This window comes from Schistocerca americana, chromosome 2 (genome assembly GCF_021461395.2).
Source record: "Schistocerca americana isolate TAMUIC-IGC-003095 chromosome 2, iqSchAmer2.1, whole genome shotgun sequence".
NCBI classification, from domain to species: domain Eukaryota; kingdom Metazoa; phylum Arthropoda; class Insecta; order Orthoptera; family Acrididae; genus Schistocerca; species Schistocerca americana.
This window is the reverse complement of record NC_060120.1, coordinates 292106954-292127483: the sequence shown is the minus strand read 5'-3', so window position 1 is coordinate 292127483 and position 20530 is coordinate 292106954. Positions and strand designations below refer to the sequence as shown.

At 38.5% G+C, this 20530-nt stretch overlaps 1 protein-coding gene across 1 annotated transcript in view; it reads left to right on the top strand.

Annotated features, from left to right (window-relative positions):
* LOC124594914 (sodium-coupled monocarboxylate transporter 1-like) overlaps positions 1 to 19260 on the top strand; it is a 118046-nt gene extending 98786 nt beyond the window's left edge. The window contains exons 15-16 of the mRNA XM_047133394.1: positions 3440 to 3638; positions 17364 to 19260. Of these exons, the coding sequence (XP_046989350.1) occupies positions 3440 to 3638; positions 17364 to 17633 (469 nt within the window). The 3' untranslated portion in view covers positions 17634 to 19260. The remainder of the gene's footprint in view (positions 1 to 3439; positions 3639 to 17363) is intronic.
* Positions 19261 to 20530: the final 1270 nt, after the last annotated feature.

Sequence of the window (20530 nt, the reverse complement as noted above, 5' to 3'; positions counted from 1 at the left end):
GCCAATGACGCCAAACGCACTTTTCCAATAAAAGCAGATTATCTGACACACTCACACAGTTTCAGTTAACGTTATTACCATCATTTTTCCAAAATTAAATTCTCTACAACTCCTGTTGAAAACTTTGTGCAATTGTCTGGAATTTAAAAAAAAAAAAAAAAGGTCAAGTAGTTAATAAATTAAAAATTTCACGAAATTACTTCTTTGATTCTCTGGATGTTCTGGAAAACTACTGTAGATACGCGTCTGGGACATGTTTTATTAGATTCACCAGATCACAGATCAACAACAACAAAATAAACGGAAATCGTTCTTTACTTTAATCTTGTACGATTTTCCGATGGCTTCGTATTAGCAAAGTTGCTAAATTTCAGGCAAAATCGTTTATTAGGCGTAGCTCCGTAACTAAACATTTGCGGACCTATGTTTGGATGAATTTTTTTCTTTAGTTTTACTTGTAGAACAACAAATTAAAATATTTGCATATGGAAACGTATTACCAAAAATCGCAAAAAGCTCTTGTCTGATTTACTCTAAATTTTTACACGATACTCTAACAGTCATTTGGATGGACATAAGCTACATATTTTTAACATATATAATATATAAATACTGTATATAGGTAAAATATACAATAGTGAACGTTTTTAGCAAACAGGAAAGTTCTATACAAGGTTTATCGGCTTATGATTAGTATACTATTACAGAATCTGAATATCCAATAACACTTAAGAAGGCTCGACGTCAGAGAAAGGGGAGGGGGGCGGGGGAGGAGTTGGACACAGAGGTGGAGAGAGAGAGGAGAAGATGGACAGAGAAAGGAGGGAGAAGGTAACAGGCAGAGAAATGGGGTAGGAGCAGGACATTGACAAATAACGGGGGATGAGGTGATGGACAGAAAACGAGGGGGGGGGGGGGGGGGGAGGAGAATACAACGTATGTCCAATTCCCATACTTGTTACAAACGTATGATTTCTGTCTCCTTTCTTTTCGATTTAACCAGATTGAGCCGCAGCAATGCATGGCTGGGAATAGCTAATAGTCGTAGTAGTAGTAGTAGTAGTAGGTAGTAGTAGTAATAATAATAATAATAATAATAATAATAATAATAATAATTTACTTCACTATTGACAGGACCACCAGCACCACTGGAGCTAACGTAACCCATTAAACCAATACCTTCACCTGCATCAACAATTACAACACCGTTAATACTACCATAACTACTACAACTACCTATGAGTCATCTACACAAAATTTGTACAGCAATTTCCCTTTTATCCAGGTTAGTGCAGACACGAGACTGCACGGATAACGGTAAAACTTGGGTACTCCAAAAATGCACATTTTTACTCGGATCTGTTGTCTACTGGATTTACAAAATATGCTAGATGCCGCATTTGAAAGCCCACTGCAATACTTAACGCACTGGTTGCCGGAAGTTGAGAACTTTTCACGAAATTAATCTTACATCATGCATTGTTTCGTTTCACCTGCTGTTAGTTCATTTTCGGGAATTTACTCTACCTGCTATTCGTTCACTTCTTTTTTCTTCCATCGACGATTCTCATATTTTCTGAAGAGTCAAAATATCTGTAGCTTCACATGAACTTTGTCCTGCACACACTGAGAATAGACGGACGATTTTCAGGGGCGCGGTGTACGTGGTAACGGGTTCCTCGATCGCCTAGTCTTCACTTTCTTCCTCTACCGAATACAATTTGTTCGCCATATGTGCACTTAGTTACTCAAATCCACGTTCGTAGGCATCACTATTCAACCACTCGCAAGTATTTTCGTCATTTACGTCTTCACGACCAGAAAGTTCGTTTGTGCATGAAAGTATTCGGTCGAATTATAACAGAGTAGTTCAGGCTTAGATTCTTTTATTTTCTTTTTTAATCCTCAAAGTATGTGCGGATAATCAATCAGATGGACAATCCACAAGCTGGATAACCTGTACATGGATAGTCTGGGGCGTGGTGTATTGTTGTTTCTGGTTTCAGTGTGTGAAATTTTGTTTCTCAGCTCAAAATGTACGGTATTTCTCCTCCCAAAAATCGCCTGTACCAGAGATCTGTTATTTTGAAAATATCAAACGATATGTTTCGGAATCAGTTTCGACTCTGCAGCGTAATTTGCGCTGATTTGGAACTTCCAGGTAGATTAAAATTGTGTGCGGTATCCGAACTTGAACCTAGGATCTGAGTGAAGTTTCTTCTGGAACAGCTCCCTGGGCTGTGTCTAAGGCACTTCGAAACATCCCTTCTTCCAAGAACATTAGTCCTTTAAGGTATGACGGGCCACCCAAAAATAACGGGAATTTTTGTTATTTTGCGTATTTATTGAACTGCACATTCATAATATTTTAGTCCTCTTCAAAGTATTGTCCATGTGCATTACTGCACTTGTCCCAACGCTTTTGTCACTGCTGAAAACTGTTCTGGAAATCATGAGGCAGGATCTGTTCCAAGCTGGTACTCTGTTTTCTTTGATGTTATCCAGATCACTGAATCACTTTCTTTTCAGAACTTGCTTCATCCGTAATCCGTGAAAATAAAAAAGTCAGATGGAGCCAGATCGGATGAGTAAGGTGGATGATGCACAAGCACATGTTGTTTTCCTCGATGAATTATCGGACCGTCAGAGCTGTGTGGGGAGCATTGTCGTGGTGGAGCAACCAGTTCCCATTTCTCTACGTTATGGCCGTTTTCGTCACCCACTCTCTCGTAACCTTCGTAAAACATTCAGATAAAAATATTGTTTCACAGTCTGTTCTGGACGGAAGAACTCCTTGTGGGCAATGCCATTGACATATACAAAAACAAATCAACATTGTTTTCACATTCAAGCACACTCGATGTGCTTTCGTGGGTCGTAGTGGCGTTTTTTTCCACTAGCTCGACGGTTATTTCGACTCTGGAGCACCTGTAGCACCAACTCTCATCGCATTTTCTTTAAGAAAATTTGGATTGTTCTGTACTCCACTCTGCAGGTGGCGGCAAACATTCACGTGGTTTTCTCTTGGATCATCTGCGAGCAAGTGAGGCATAAATTTCGCCAACACCCATCTCATGTGCAAATCTTCGGTTAAAATTGGCTGGACCGTGCTCCATGACATTTTCGTTTCCCCAGAAATTAGGTCAATGGTTCTTCGACGATCTTCCTCAGTTGTACGTTTTATTGTGACAATGTTTTCGTCATTCATACCTATCGAATGACGATTGGGGCGTGGCATGTCTTCAGCTGATATGTTACCAGATTTGAAACGGGAAAGCCATTCGTAGACCTGTGATTTCCCCAAAGCGTCATCATTAAAGGCTTGTCGAAGCATCCCAATGGTCTCGGCTACAGTTTTCGCTAACAGAAAACAAAATTTCACACAGACCCTTTGCTCCTTCTTGTCGACCATGTCATTAATTACCTATGTTGTTTGCAGAGTGTTCGTGCTGTACCGGCTGTCCTACCTGTGGTACTCGGCCATCGGCTGTGTGACGACGGTGGTGGTGGGCCTGGTGGTGAGCCTGGTGTCGGGTCCGCGTGACCCCACCACGGTGGACCCGGCACTGCTGTCACCGCCGGTGCGCGTCCTGCTCGACAACCTGCCCAAGAGCCTGCGCAACCGCCTCAGTCTCAGGGTGAGTAGCCTCCTCCTGAGGGCGCCAACACGGGCACACCAGGCGAGGGATTAGTCACCATAGGAGATAGCCCCCTAATAGCGCCTCTAGTCCTGATAATGACCTAGTGAGAGGAAGAGACACCAAAATTCCTTCAGGTATGCCAGGTCCAAATGAGATCCTTCATTGATGAGTGAGTTCTGTGAAGCTACCAAGTTGTTGAGATGTTGATTGCTAAGTCAAACACACTGCCCCCCATACAATTTCGGAAAAAATCGCAACACAAAAAATAATTAATGTAGAGTGACGAAATTGCAGCAATACATTTGTCTACGCTACTTATTCAACTGATTAACACTGCGACATCACTGTTTAATGTAAGTGCAAGATAAGCCATTGCAAATGTGAAATAGTGTTACATTAATAACAAAAGTAAAGGCTAGAATATTGAATACAGGCAAGCAAACATACATGCATCGTGTTGTACTGGTGGCAGATGTCAGTTTCTGGGATGAAGTTCCATGCTTATTACATTGATCAGTCAATACAGGGACGGTTAATGCTGGTTGTGGATGATGCTGGGTTTGTCATCCGATGCTGTCCCTTATGTGCTCGACTGGAGATGGATCTGGTGATCGACCAGGCCAAGGTAATATGCCAATATTCTGTAGAGCATGTTGAGCTACAACAGCGGTATGTAGGCGAGCGTTATCCTGTTGGAAAACACCCACTGGAATGCTGTTTATGAATGTCAGCACAACATGTCGAATCACCAGATTGATGTACAAATTTGCAGTCAGGATCCATGGGATAAGCACGAGAGTGCTCCTGTTGTGATGCCAAATTGCACCCCAGATCATAACTCCAGGTGTAGGTCCAGTGTGTCTAGCACACAGACAAGTTGGTTGCAGGCCATCAACTGGCCTCCTTCTGACCAACACACAGCCATTGCTGGCACCGAGGTAGAACTAGCTTTCATTAGAGAACACAACAGATTTCCACCCTGCCCTCCAATGAGCTCTCGCTTCACATCACTAAAGTCGCAAGTGGTGATGGTTTTGGGTCACTGGAATGAACATTACAGGGTGCCTGGCTTGGAGCTATCCTAGAAGCAAACGATTCCTAACAGTTTGTTGTGTCACTGTGGCACCAAGTGCTGCTAAATTTGATGCTTCAGATGCCTGACTTAGACTGTAATATTAATAGTTATAATTATGTTGAGTCTATATGACTGCTTATAATGTACTAATGATAGCTGCACTATCAGTTGAAATCTAGATCTGCAATGCAATAAAAAAGGCAGGCGAAATTACGACTGATGCTGACGTTTCTGTCCTGGACTACATCATGATCGTGCGGTACAATCATTCCTGTAGAATTGAACATGACATTGCTAAAATATTTTCATCATTGGTTGTTGGGATACATTACACAGGGTTGTCGTAGTGAGATTGAATATTGTAATCCCCAAATCCTCGAAAAATATACCTATTCAAAAAACCAGATAAAAATTCACTTGACGCCTTCCTGTGAGACAATCTCCACTCCTTCCAAATTAATAATATAAGTGTAGACCAGATGTGGCTTAAATTCAAAGAAATAGTATCGGCAGCAATTGAGAGGTTTATACCAAATAAACTAACAAACGACAGAGCTGATCCTCCTTGGTACACAAAACAGGTTAGAACACTGTTGCGGAAACAACGAAACAAACAAGCCAAATTTAAACAGACGCAAAATCTTCAAGATTGGCGATCCTTTACAGAAGCTCGAAATTTAGGCGGAGTTCAATGCGAGACGCCTATAACAGTTTCCACAACGAAACTTTGTCTCGAAACCTGGCAGAAAATCCAAAGAGATCCTGGTCGTATGTGAAGTATATTAGCGGCAAGAAACAATCAATGCCTTCTCTGCACGATAACATTGGAGATACTATCGAAGACAGTTCTGCAAAGCAGAGTTACTAAACACAGCCTTCGAAATGCCTTCACAAAAGAAGACGAAATAAATATTCCAGAATCGAATCGAAAACAGCTGCCAACATGAGTAGCGTAGAAGCAAATATCCTCGGAGTAGTGAAGCAACTTAAATCGCTTAATAAAAGCAAGTCTTCTGGTCCAAACTGTATACCAATTAGGTTCCTTTCAGAGTATGCTGATGCATTAGCTCCATACTTAACAATCATATACAACCGTTCTCTCGACGAAAGATCCGTACCCAAAGACAGGAAAGTTGCACAGGTCACACCAATAATCAAGAAATGTAGTAGGCGTAATCCACTAAATTACAGGCCCATATCGTTATCGTCGACATGCAGCAGGATTTTAGAACATATATTGTGTTCGAACATTATGAATTACCTCGAAGGAAACGGTCTATTGACGCACAGTCAACATGGGTTTAGAGGACATCGTTCCTGTGAAACACAACTAGCTCTTATATGAAGTCTTCACGGGTTGTCAGCCGAGTAGCATCGTCGTCTCGTAGCTACTCGGCTGACAACCCGTGAAGACTTCAAAAAAATGGTTCAAATGGCTCTGAGCACTATGGGACTTAACTACTGTGGTCACCAGTCCCCTAGAACTTAGAACTACTTAAACCTAACTAACCTAAGGACATCACACACATCCATGCCCGAGGCGGGATTCGAACCTGCGACCGTACGGTCGCGTGGTTCCAGACTGTAGCGCCTAGAACCGCTCGGCCACTCCGGCCGGCTGAAGACTTCAAATATGAAATTCGCCGAGAAAGCCTGCACTCGCATACAACTAGCTCTTTACTCACATGAAGTGCTGAGTGCTATTAACAAGGGATTCCAGATCGATTCCGTATTCCTGGATTTCCGGAAGGCTTTTGACACTGTACCACATAAGCGGCTCGTAGTAAAATTGCGTGCTTATGGAATATCGTCTCAGTTATGTGACTGGATTTGCGATTTCCTGTCGGAGAGGTCACAGTTCGTAGTAACTGACGGAAAGTCATCGAGTAAAACAGAAGTGATTTCAGGCGTTCCCCACGGTAGTGTTATATGCCCTTTGCTAGATCTGAGCAGCCGTCTTCGGTTGTTTGCAGATGACGCTGTCGTTTATCGACTAATAAAGTCATCAGAAGATCAAAACAAACTGCAAAACGATTTGCCATCCGGAGTGGCCGAGCGGTTCTAGGCGCTCCAGCCTGGAGCCGCGCGACCGCTACGGTCGCAGGTTCGAATCCTGCTTCGGGCATGGATGTGTGTCATGTCCTTAGGTTAGTTAAGTTTAAGTAGTTCTAAGTTCTAGGGGACTGATGACTTCAGAAGTTACTGCTCAGAGCCATTTTTTTGCAAAACGATTTAGAAAAAATATCTGAATAGTGCGAAAAGTGGCAGTTGACCCTAAATAACGAAAATTGTGAGGTCATGAGTACTAAATGGAACTCGTTAAACTTTGGTTACACGATAAATCAGTCTAATCTAAAAGCTGTAAATTCAACTAAATACCTAGGTATTACAATTACGAACAACTTAAATTGTAAAGGAACACATAGAAAATGTTGTGGGAAAGGCTAACCAAAGGCTGCGTTTTATTGTCAGAACACTTAGAAAATGTAACAGACCTACTAAGGAGACTGCCTACACTACGCTTGTCCGTCCTCTTTTAGAATACTGCTGCACGGTGTGGGATCCTTACCAGGTAGTACTGACGGAGTACATCGAGAAAGTTCAAAGAAAGGCAGCACGTTTTGTATTATCGCAAAATATGGAAGAGAGTGTCACAGAAATAATACGGGATATGGGCTGGAAATCATTAAAACAAAGGCAACGTTGCGAGGGAATCTTCTCACGAAATTCCAATCAGCAACTTTCTCCTCCGAATGCGAAAATATTGTGTTGACACCGACCTACATAGGGCGGAACGATCACCACGATAAAATAAGGGAAATCAGAGCTCGTACGGAAAGATGTAAGTGTTCATTCTTTCCGCGCGCTATACGAGATTGGAATAATAGAGAATTGTGAAGGTGGTTCGATGAACCCTCTTCCAGGCACTTAAATGTGATTTGCAGAGTATCCATGTAGATGTAGATGTACTTATTCATGTATCTTTTTCGCCTACTTTATCAAGAAGTTGGTAATCATGTATATGTTTACATATGAACGATAGCAACAAAATCTCAAATTCCTGGTAATTTGTAATTAGTGTAGTCTTGAGACTAATGAGCTAGCTCATGAACTCCTGATAGCCAAAGGACTGTAATAAGTAATAAAATTAGTTTTGATAAGCCGTGGATCAATAATTGAGATTTTTAGGTATTATGAACATGCCATTTAATGAAAATACTGAAGAATTTTTGGAATGTAGGGTCTAAATGATTTTGTTCTGTTATTGGCAGTGATAATGGCAACATTCCAAGACTTGCAAGAATGTTTTAATTTCAAGTTTGAAGTAGAATAACAAAGAACAACAGAAATATTTTTCCATGTAGAATAATCACAAATATATAGCCTTTTGCTTATACTGTGAAACTTTTATTCTTGCCCAATTTTGTGATTCTAAACTGAATACCCTACAGGTTTTGATGAGTGACTGTTCAAAAAAAAAAAGTATGCAGATGTCATCTGAACTGTACTGTACAAAACCCTGAGATGTGAGAGGTTAGAAAGAAGCACAGAAAGTAGGACAGCTCTTGTTCTCAGTACTTGGTATAACAAAAACAGCTTTATAAACTCTAGGCTGCATTCCTCACAGTAACAAAAGAGAAAAAGCCCATGTAAACAAATACCAGAAAATGCATGATTTTTGAAGTATGAATGAAAGATCACTTTTCTGAAGGTTCTGAATTTAATTAATGAAAGGAGAAAAATATAAAAATGCTGTAAATCAAGCAGGCAGACATCTAAAATACGAGACTGACAGAGAGGGCAAAATGACAAACAATGAATGGCTAGAAGGGATATGCAAGGCTGCAGAAACATATTTGAATGTAGGAAAGATAGATGCTGTTTATAGGCAAGTAAGAGAGAGAGAGCTTTGGAGGAAAGAGGAGCAGCTGTACGAACATCAAGAGCTTAGATAGCAGGGCAGTATTAAGCCAAGAAGGGAACAACGAAAGTTAGGAGGATTATATAAAATGTCTGTACATAGGAACAAACTTGAAGACGATATTATGAATGAGAAGAGGATTAATATGAGATGGGGGATATGACACTGGGAAAAGAATCTGAGAGATCACTAAAGCATCTAAGTCAAAATAAGCCACCTGGAGTAGATGAGATCCCCTTGCAATTATAAAGATCTTATGGAGAACCAGCCATAACAAAACTATTCCTCCCAGTGTGTAACATACATGATACATGCAAAATACCCCCAGATTTCAAGTACAATGTAACAATGCCAGTTCCACATAAGGTATCTGCTGACAGTTGTGAATATTACCAAACAATTAATTTATCATTGTAGCAAAATATTTACAGAAGAATATGAAGGGTAGGAGAATTCAACCTCAGAGAAGACTATTTTAGGTTCTGGAGAAATGTGGGACAACATGAGGCAATAGTGACCTACAAATTATATTAGATGTTTGACTGAAGGAAAGCAAACCTATATTTATTCCACTTGCAGTTTCCCTTACAAAAAGCATTTGACAATTTCAGCTGGACTACAGTCTTTCAAAATTCTGAATGTATCAGGGAAAAAGTATAGGGAGAAAAACATTGTTACATGATTTTTATAGAATCGAGACCCCTGATATGAAAGTCGAAGAACCTGAAAGGGAAGCAACAGTTGAGAGCAATAGTGAGACAGGGTTGTAACCTATCCCTGAAGTTATTTGGTCTGTATATTGAGCAACAGTAAAGGAAACGAGGCAGATATTTGGAGATGGAATTATGGGTCAGGGAGAAGGAATAAAAACATTGTGGTTTGCTGCTGACACTGCAGTTCTCTAGGAAAAGACTACATATTTGGAAGATCAGTTGTACAGACTATATACTGTCTTGAGAGGAGTTTATGTGATGACCATCAACAAATATAAAACAAGGGCAACTAAATTAAATCAGATGATGCTGATCAATTGGATTATAAAATGAGCCACTAACAGTAGTAGATGAGTTTTGTTATTTGGGAAGCAAAATAACTGTGGCTGGTGAAGACACTAAGTGTAGACTGGCTATAACAAGAAAAATACTTCTGAAAAAGTGAAGTGTTTCAATACCGAATATAAATTTAAGTGTTTAGAAGTCTTTTCTAAAGGTGTTTGCCTAGAGTGTAGCCTTGTACAAAAATGAAATGGGAATGGTTACAGTCCAGGCAAGAGGAGGATGGAATCTCTTGAAATTCAGTTTTACAGAAGAATGTTGAAAATCAGGTGGGTAAATTGGCTAACTAATGAAGAGGTAGTGAATTGAATTTGGGAGAAAAAAGTTTATGACACAACTTTGCTGACAGAAGGAATTGGCTGATAGGACATACACTGACACTTTAATGAATCATCAATTTGGTGAGGAAAGTGTGGCAGGTAAAAACTGCAGAGGGAGACATGACTACAGTAAGCAAGTTCCAGTGGAAGTAGGTTACAGTGGTCATGCAGAGGTGAAGAGAGTTGCCCAATATACACTGGTGTGGAGAACTGCATCAAACCAGACTTCAGACTGATGGCCATAACAACAATAGAACATGTTAAGTGGTTAAGTCAGAAACTAGCAACAAATATTTCAGCTGTCCTCCGTGTACTTAACCCTTGCATACGCAACAGGATCATGGACTGTCACACCCCTCAGTCACCAATGGATGCGGCTGACTGATTTTGCAGTCTTCCACGAGATATCGAAGAAGTGTAACTGCATAGGACTGTCTACTGAAAAAACCAATTGTTTACCTATGGAAGTAACAACAAAAATGGTTACAGTCTGTGAAACATGCACACCACAGAACAGGTGGTACCCTCCATACCTATCATTACAACAGGTAACATATAGTGCATTTCAAACAGTGCTGGAGTCACATCAGACATGAATCGCATGCTTCATGTTACTTGCAGGGGCACATCTTTTTGTGGGGTGCAAGCTTGTGTAGATGCGGAGAAGGGCATATTGAACATTTGTTATCAATTTCTAACTTGAGAATTTAGTAAAATATTCACTCATTAGGAAGTTGCAAATCAGGTACCAGTACCTCCAAAGATTGTTTATATAGTTATTTTCGTTATTTTGGAAAGAGTAAAACATACTTCTGATACAACCTGTATACTACATCCTACATAGTGTGCACAAAAACTCAGATCATTTGATGACAGTTGAACTGTATGCACAAAATTCATATTCTTAACAAGGTGGTTTTTTTATTTAGCTGTGAGTGCATTGGAGACACTTTATGCAGAATGTTCAGTCAGTAAAATAACGAGCAATTTACCTTGTAGAGTATCACACCATGACAATAAGCCCAGTGGCAGTGTGCATAAATATTCTGTGACATGTACATTTATATGTGTTGTGTTATTCTCTGATTTTTCAAGTTAGTTTAGTATTCTGTGCTTCATGTATTAAGAAATTTGACATACCTATACATTAATATAATGTAATATGTGAAATTAAATTATTAACTCTCAGATGTTAACCACATATTTTGGTGAACCCGACATGATCTTATGTCATTACGCTGGCTCCAACGCACCGTATCACATCACAAGTCAACTGCATCACATTTATTTTCACACTCAAAATACCAGACTCAACAATAAATGTAGCACCAGCTGCAAGCAGTGGAATCAGCAGAATTGCGATCAAACCCCCATGATTCTGGCATAATAACCCTTTATTACAGTTTGCACAACTGGAAGGCCAGTTCATGTTAGCACAGATGTTGTTGTTGTTGTTGTTGTGGTCTTCAGTCCTGAGACTGGTTTGATGCAGCTCTCCATGATACTCTATCCTGTTCAAGCCTCTTCATCTCCCAGTACCTACTTCAGCCCACATCCTTCTGAATCTGCTTAGTGTATTCATCTCTTGGTCTCCCTCTACGATTTTTACCCTCCACGCTGCCCTCCAATGCTAAATTTGTGATCCCTTGAAGCCTCAAAACATGTCCTACCAACCGATCCCTTCTTCTAGTCAAGTTGTGCCACAAACTCCTCTTCTCCCCAATTCTATTCAATACCTCCTTATTAGTTATGTGATCTACCCATCTAATCTTCAGCATTCTTCTGTAGCACCACATTTTGAAAGCTTCTATTCTCTTCTTGTCTAAACTATTTATCGTCCATGATCCACTTCCATACATGGCTACACTCCATACAAATACTTTCAGAAATGACTTCCTGACACTTAAATCAATACTCGATGTTAACAAATTTCTCTTCTTCAGAAATGCTTTCCTTGCCATTGCCAGTCTACATTTTATATCCTCTCTACTTCGACCATCATCAGTTATTTTGCTCCCCAAATAGTAAAACTCCTTTACTATTTTAAGTGTCTCATTTCCTAATCTAATTCCCGCAGCATCACCCAACTTAAGGGGAGTTGGAATGCCCTATCTCGCCAATGTTAAATTTGCTAACTTTGTGTACCTTTTTCTTTGGAACTATTATCTTCAGAACTTTGAAATTCTGGCAGAGGTTTTCAGCATATATTGTGAGCCCACTGAACTAGAACCAATGTTTTCTTTTTGTTGGTATAGTATTTATGAATTTTTTACCATTAAGCCATTTTTTATTGGAAAAAGTATAACATAAACTTCCCTAGTTCAGAGAATAAGCCAGTTCTTGTCATGATTCTAGTTCAGTGGCCTCTTTGAACTGTTTTGCAGCATTTCTGAAAATTTGAATGTTGTTGGTTGAGTGGTTTATGAGATAAAGGTACATGTAACACTAAAAATGTCAAATGCCAGAAAATGCGATTAAAGTAATTTATTATGAAAATTCACAAATACCTTTTATTCTATTATCAAAAGTGTCCAGCAGAGTAATCAGGGTCATCTTCTAGTTCTTCTTCTTCACCTAGAAGCTTTCTTCTCCTTGCTGCCCTTGCTTTTTTTGTATTAAATTCAGCTGCATACTGAGCCTTCCTTACTCGCACGCTGTCCAGAAGCTGAAGACCTCTGATGGTGTTGATACCAGGAGCAATGCCGAGCCTTGCCATGACCTTTAGCCTACCCATATGACCATCATTGAATGAAATAACAGCATCACTGACTCCCCATTTCAATGTTTTTATCCCAACAAATACATTCTTAGGTACACGAGTCCAAATGAGGTTGTTGAACGACTCGTTTTGATTCTGGGTACAACCATGAAGACATTTTCGCAGAAGATCAGGATGCCCCAAGTCTCTATATATTGGTTTAATTACTTCCATAACAGCCAATGGAATATAATTTTTATGGTGATAAGGATCCCCAGTAGCTTGAGATTTTCTATAATTGCACCATGACTGAGGACCATCTGGACAAGCAAAATGTTGAGGATTATCATCAGTTGATGATCGATGTAAATATGTGGCCCATACAGCTTGTCTCATTTCCTGCAAATTATTTGCATTATTTCTTATTGCCATACCATAGTATTGTTGTAATTCATTTATAATTTTATCTGACAGGCGACCTCTAATGGTTTTACCATCTGACAAAATTTTGTCCTTCAGATTCTGTTTCAGTTTCCTTAGACGAGTGCCCATTCGTTTCTGAACATGACCGACACATTCTAGTTTAGTTATTGTCTTATTGACATATGGCATGGATTCTGTAACACTTTTGTATGCCTTGGAGTCCCCATCTCCAAGGAATTTTGTGTAAAATACTCCCCGTTCTTTTTCTGATCTGCTAAACATTTTCACAGCAGCGGCAGCCTCCATGCCTCCACTCGTACCTTCATAATTCTTGCTACATATGTGAGCTGCTTCTATCTTACCAGATGCACAATGGTAACAATGTTTAGTGAGCACTTCATAGTCCAAAACTTTACCGCTGTCCACACTAGTAACAGTAGCAACAGCATTTTTGGATGTGTGACCCCTTTTCTGCCAGGTTCCATCAAAAGCAACAGGGATATCTGGGTTTCCTTCATTTATATATTTTGCTTCACTGGCAGCAGCTTTCATTGATAAATCTGCTACAGACTGAACAGCATCTCCTATCACTTCAGTGTAATTGTCAATTTTAGCAGGTGGAGGTGGAAGATTCATTATGGCACAAAATGTTTGAGCAGCAGTATGTCCTTTACCAATTGCTCTCATTGCATACATTAGCCTGATATTACTCTCAAACAAATTGCTACTGCATGTTTTAGAGCTCCAAAAACAGGTCTCATTTTCACAACTGGCACAAACTATAGCAATTTTGCAGGAAAGTCCTATAGATTTTGTTATGTTCATATCAAAAGAACCTCCACAAAGATTACAACACAAACATTTCTTCATAAACTCAGTAAAAACAGGAAAGTCGACTAAAACATATTGTTCATTAGAAGCTTCATCTGTAATTTCACTTGCACAGTTTGATAACTTCTTTTTTGATGCACTGGTGGGCGTGTCTCCTTCACACATCTCAGCTGTACAAACGTCAGAACTTTCACCAGCATCAACAGGTGCTGAAGCAGAATCACTTGAACAAACGTTATTTGTAAATCTATTACCGCGAAACTTTCGCTTTTTAAATAATGATGCACTCCTAGGCATCGTAGAAACTACGCACTCACCACTGAAAGTCAAAACAAGACAGATAACAAACTCCAAATGAGCGACAAACTAAACTCGAGGCTCAAAACAAACACTCACAGATCAAAAACTGAACAATAAACACAGCTAGTCGTAAAAACAATGGTACCTATGGAAGGATCAAAGATTCTACAACTGAAGAGTGAAATCCACAGCCTTCTATATGTAATGTTTTCGGAAATGCGAAGATTTAAATGTGTACAAATCACAAGATGGGTAACTTTGCTGGGCGCACATGTAATTTTGAAAAATTAAATAAAAATACTTCCAATTGGAATTTCTTAACAAATTTTGCACCATTTTAAGCAGAAAATTTCAAATTAAGTTATAAGGTTAAAAACTGAAAATGTGAATTTTTTCCATTTTCCGGCATTCCAACTCCCCTTAATTTGATTACATTCCATTATCCTCATTTTGCTTTTGTTGATGCTCATCTTATACCCTCCTTTCAAGGCACTGTCCATTCCGTTCAACTGCTCTTCCAAGTCCTTTGCTGTCTCTGACAGAATTACAATGTCATCGGCGAACCTCAAAGTTTTTATTTATTTCTTCTCCATGGATTTTAACACCTACTCTGAATTTTTATTTTATTTCCTTTACTGCTTGCTCAATATACAGATTGAATAACATCTGGGAGAGGCTACAACCCTGTCTCACTCCCTTCCCAACCACCGCTTCCCTTTCATGCCCCTCGACTCTTATAACTGCCATCTGCTTTCTGTACAAATTGTAATTAGCCTTTCGCTCCCTGTATTTTACCCCTGCCACCTTTAGAATTTGAAAGAGAGTATTCAAGTCAACATTGGCAAAAGCTTTCTCCAAGTCTACAAATGCTAGAAACGTAGGTTTGCCTTTCCTTAATCTTTCTTCTAAGATAAGTCGTAGGGTCAGTATTGCCTCATGTGTTCTAACATTTCTATGGAATCCAAACTGATCTTTCCCGAGGTCGGCTTCTACAAATTTTTCCATTCGTCTGTAAAGAATTCACGTTAGTATTTTGCAGCTGTGACTTATTAAACTGATAGTTCGGTACTTTTCACATCTGTCAACACCTGCTTTCTTAGCACAGATATCATCAGATAAAACCAAATACAGCTATTTCATCACACCACAAAATGGAGATCTAGCTGCGGAAGTGCAAGACATCCTCGCTCCACCCCTGAACACTGAACTACTTGTGTCTGATAAAAATGCTTTAATGACATGGATATCTCAATTAGCGGTGAAGTAACTGTAAAAACTTTTGCGAAGGAAGAACTCAGTGATCATGCCCATTGCAGCCTATGACACCTATGTACAGTGGCGAGTAACACAGTCAGTGACGACATAGTATAATACATCTAGTTGTCCTTACTGCCTTCCGATACACAGAAAATTTTAACAGTTTGCACTGTTGATTTGAATGTGCTAGCACAGACAGCAGACAGCAGTGGAAATGTATCCATCTGCAAGCATGTCAACATTAGTTTCACAATAAGATAACATTCTTGCACTGACTCTTTCATCCCTGCAGTTGCAGTTAGCTGAACTGACTACACAAATCACTACACTGCAAGTGACACACACTCATCATCGGCTATGTCATCGATCATCATGAAGCTGCAATCAATCACCTGTCATGCCAAATATTTGCCAGTACCATAAGAAGTTTGGCAACAACGCTCAGAAATGTATGCCACCATGCAAATGGAAACATGACAGAGAGCATATCTGCAGCAGCTACACCTGACAGTAGCAGACACTGCCTTTTGGTCATGGACCATGACACAAAAATACATTATTTGGTAGACACAGTGGTGGAATTGTCAGTGCACATGCCAACCCAACTACCACACTGTAACTGCTATGATTACTGCCTATTCGCCGCCAACAACTCCAAGATCAGACATATTAGGGAATCTGACATATCTATACATGCCAACATTCATGTAATGTATTACGTGGAAATAAATCATTAACTCTCAGAAGTTAACCACAACCTCAGATGTGGATGAATACGAGATAATCCAAATGACATAAGCAAAAACTCCTTAGCTTTTGAGTACAGCATTAGTAATATGAATTTGGACTCCAACACATCTGTTGCACATGTAGAAGTACAAATCAGTAAGAAGTGAGACAAGGATATAAAATCAGTTTTATGGGCAAAGGGGCACAAAAAGATGACTTACATTTACTAGAGCACTATTGTAAAGCAGTACACATGCAGAGGAAACTGTGTACCAGGACCAGTCAATTCTTTAGTGTTGCTCAAGTACTTGGGGTCTTAACCAATTTCTGGTCCCTTTAATCCCCCAAACCAACCAACCAACCAATCGTAACCAATCCATGTTAAAAGAATGAATCAAATAGATTCAGAGGTCCAGTGCAGTATTCATAACCACTACATCCTGTCAATGTAAGATTGTTACAGAGGTAACAAGGGTATTGTACAGGATCATTGGAAGAAATGACTTCCTCCTCATGAATTCTCTTTGGAAAGACCAGACAAACTATAGTTGAGACAGGCCAGCAAACTGCTGAACTGTTCTCCTACCACTAGAATATACCTCACAAAATGATGGTAAAAACAATACAGGAGAAATTAAAACCCATATGAAAGCACCACGTAGCAAGAAAGTAAATAAACTCTATTGTGAAGTTATAACTACAGTAAAACATGTTTAGATATCTACTAACATTAAACTGTGTTCTTGCTGCTAGGCATATCCTGTTGATCATTATTTTCTGCAAGCACCAGAACAGATTGTAACAGTCCAGAATGATTCTATTTTTCCCATACTCCATTCATGAATGGAACAAATAAGATTCATGATGAATTATACAAGGTATACTTGGCCAGCATTGCCCAGTGGCTCCAGAGTGTGTATGTAGAGAAAAACACATGTTTTGAAAAAGACACATATTCTGATCACCAAAACTTCACAATTATCATCACCCATTTAATATGGTGCACTGCCTATAACCACAACTTATTAAACTCTGATTTTGTCACACTCCTTCTAGTCACATTATTGTATATCTTTATTTCTTGATTTTGACAATGTAACTTTCTCTTATAGGACATGTCCAAGCGCAGATTCTCCACTGTGCGACCGCCTTGCGTCTCGTCCATATACCGTGGTGGCATCATCAACGCTGGTATCTCTCTGGATGATGAAAAGCCAGTGGTGCCACCCTCAGCGACTGTAACTTCCTCACAAGCACCACCACCAGCTTCAATGGGAGGTGGCAGTCTGAATGGAATGCCACAGCAAATGCAGCTAGATGGTTTGCCACAAAAAAAAGTATCTTCCAATGACAACAATGGGATGTACTTTGCTAAACTTTAGCACCAAAGTAAAATGATGGTGGATGGAATCATATACCCCAAGTATTAGAGGGCTAACTTAAAATCCACTATCTGTCATGCTAACCATGTATATAATTGTTGTCTGAGGAATCTCTGCCACTGAGAAGAGAATGCACTCTCTCTTGACATATAAAAGACTTACGACCACTGAGAGGGAGAGGACACACTGAACAGGGCACTGGCTTTATTGTGAGCACACCTGTAAACTGATAATTACCAAAATTCATTAATTTCTACTAGGTAGCAATTCCATTGTACCATCCTAATCCTAGTTACACTTAGCATTTGGCTCTCCCTCTACAGTTCTTGTTCGTTCTCATCAGTGCCAGTGGTAATGGTTCATAGGACAATTTTTGTACTTTCTTATCCAAATTAGAATGTTTGACAGCAAATTTATTTGTATTCATTCATGAAAAGGTACTGCCTTAAGTATATCATCGCTCTCTGTACATGAGAAATGTCAAATAGCTTCTTCTACCAAATGTGCCACAACTGTTTTGTTTTCAACACATCTTTTTTCATAATAATGTTTCTGTAAGCATAAAAAAATGCTTTCAAGATATATTCTGCATGGGTCACCTGTCTTACATTCATATACATATTCAAGTAACTTACATATTTCTTTAAGAACAATATGAGTCATTTTATGTAGTTCTTCAATTTTCTCTCGTGTGGCCATGAACAAAAACTAAATTTCTAAACATGTGTAATGCTTGACTATTTGAGAATTTTATAAATTGAAATAAGTGTGATTTGATCATAATCCATAACTAAATATCGTTTTCTTGTAATTACTCCTTTACTTAAAACTATAATTGGAGCACTCATTCATAGTAGGTTTTATTATGCAAGTTCTGTTTCACTGGGAAAGAATTATTTTTGTTGTAATTCTTTTCTCATCAAGAGGTAGACCAATTGTCTATTTCAGATTCAACTCTGTGCCTCCCAGATCTATTTCCTATTTTGAGTACCAACAATTCATTTTCCTCATGAATGGTAATGGAGGATTGTTTTAGGTTACCTTCCATTGGACATCTATTGTTTTGTTTACAATCCTTCACTTAAGTTTATAATCACTTTTGTTTATAATGTTAGATGCCAAGCTCTATATGTTGAGCTGTTCCATTTCACTATATTTCTCATACTAATGCTTCTCTTGACCACTAGAATCTCTGCTTGTGCCCTTCTTTATTAGTACCCATTGTTCACTGCCATATGGATAGCACAATGAAGTGATAGTTTCAAATCAATCATTATTTTTGCTACTTCCCTTTACTTTTTTTAATTTCTAAGATTATTTTAAGATTCTCATAGATATAACTGAAATTTCCTAGCTTACAGTCGATATAGATGGATGATTTCTAACAACCAAGAAACTTGGTCATTGGTACTGGTTCCTAGCATTTTGTAGTAATAGAGTTAGGCAAGTTCATCAGTGGGTGACACTGCTAGCTCCACTGTTGTTACTCATATGAACTGCTATGTAAAAGATGGTGGATGCATGTCAATGATAACTGCAAATAGAATGTCAAAGAGATTCATTATAACGTTGAAAGTTATCATTTCATGTCTTTACAAAAAAAAAAAAAAATACAAATGTCTCATGAGTATACAAATGGAAGAAACTGAACTTACTATAACTTACAAAATCAGACATACGAAACAATCTGAGAAGGTAAAATTAATTCATTGTCTATATCAGTACATAGGCACTTTACTTTTAGACAACAGTTCTACTTATTTCCTTGTCCTCACTCATATAGCTGCTCAATTCCAAATCGTGAGCATCTTTTGTAAAGTGAGCAAAACAGTTCCAAAAGAAATGAAACATAAACTCATCAAAACAGTTTCTGCTCTCTTTCTATGGAATATTTCATTAGTTTGTTAAAAATATTATTGCAGAATAGACCAAAGAACTATCTCTACAAATACACTTACCGCTCATCTACGTTACCATATGTGTATCTTTGTGAAGTACTGCCTTTTTTTAATACAAAATGTAAGTAACTATCAGCTGTACAGTTTGTAAATTTTCTGAAATTTTGTATCACACCTGAGCTTTCAGTATTTTTTTTCCTTTTTTTGTCAGACCACGTTCATTCATCATTAACAATTCCTCAAATATATGCATATATTACCAAAGAATGTTAGCCATGTTATAAAAACAAAGTAACACAACATAATAAATTGTTCAGGATATTAAGTTATACAAAGATCATGTTTATCTGTGTGTCTCTTCCAAGACAAACACAATGAGAAATTTTATAAATACTAAAATATTTTCTTTCTTTGTTTGTGAGAGAAAAAGTTAAATATGACACTGACTAGTTACAGAAACATATATACTGTACTTTACGTGTTGATGTGGAGATCTATATGTGTTTGATATGTAATGCTGTGTCCATAAACAAAGGGAACAAAATGGAAGGTATTAAGTTACATGCAAATATATCTAGAAGTTTTAGAAGTGATTTTTGCATTTACTAGAATGCTTGCATTTCAACATATGTAGCATGTAGCTGTTACACTAGAACATTCACTATGTCTAGAAAGACTATACCCAATGCATAGTTTAGATAGCCAAGAGTACAAAGCAAATAGAAATAATATTATAGAAATGTAAACAGTAATAGACAGTGAACTTAAAGTTTACACACTCTTTTATTGTCTCGCCATTTGGTATCAATATATGTATGCATGAAACTATATAAGACAATGTACAATCATAAAAATATGTAACAAAAATTAATTAATAAAATTAATTTAGAGAGCATCAGTAAACACTGTTCATTTAATTGTGATTCCCAGTAAAACAAAAATTCTCTGCTGCTCTTTTATTGTTATGATACTCCCTACACTATTCAGTAGTGCTGGTAT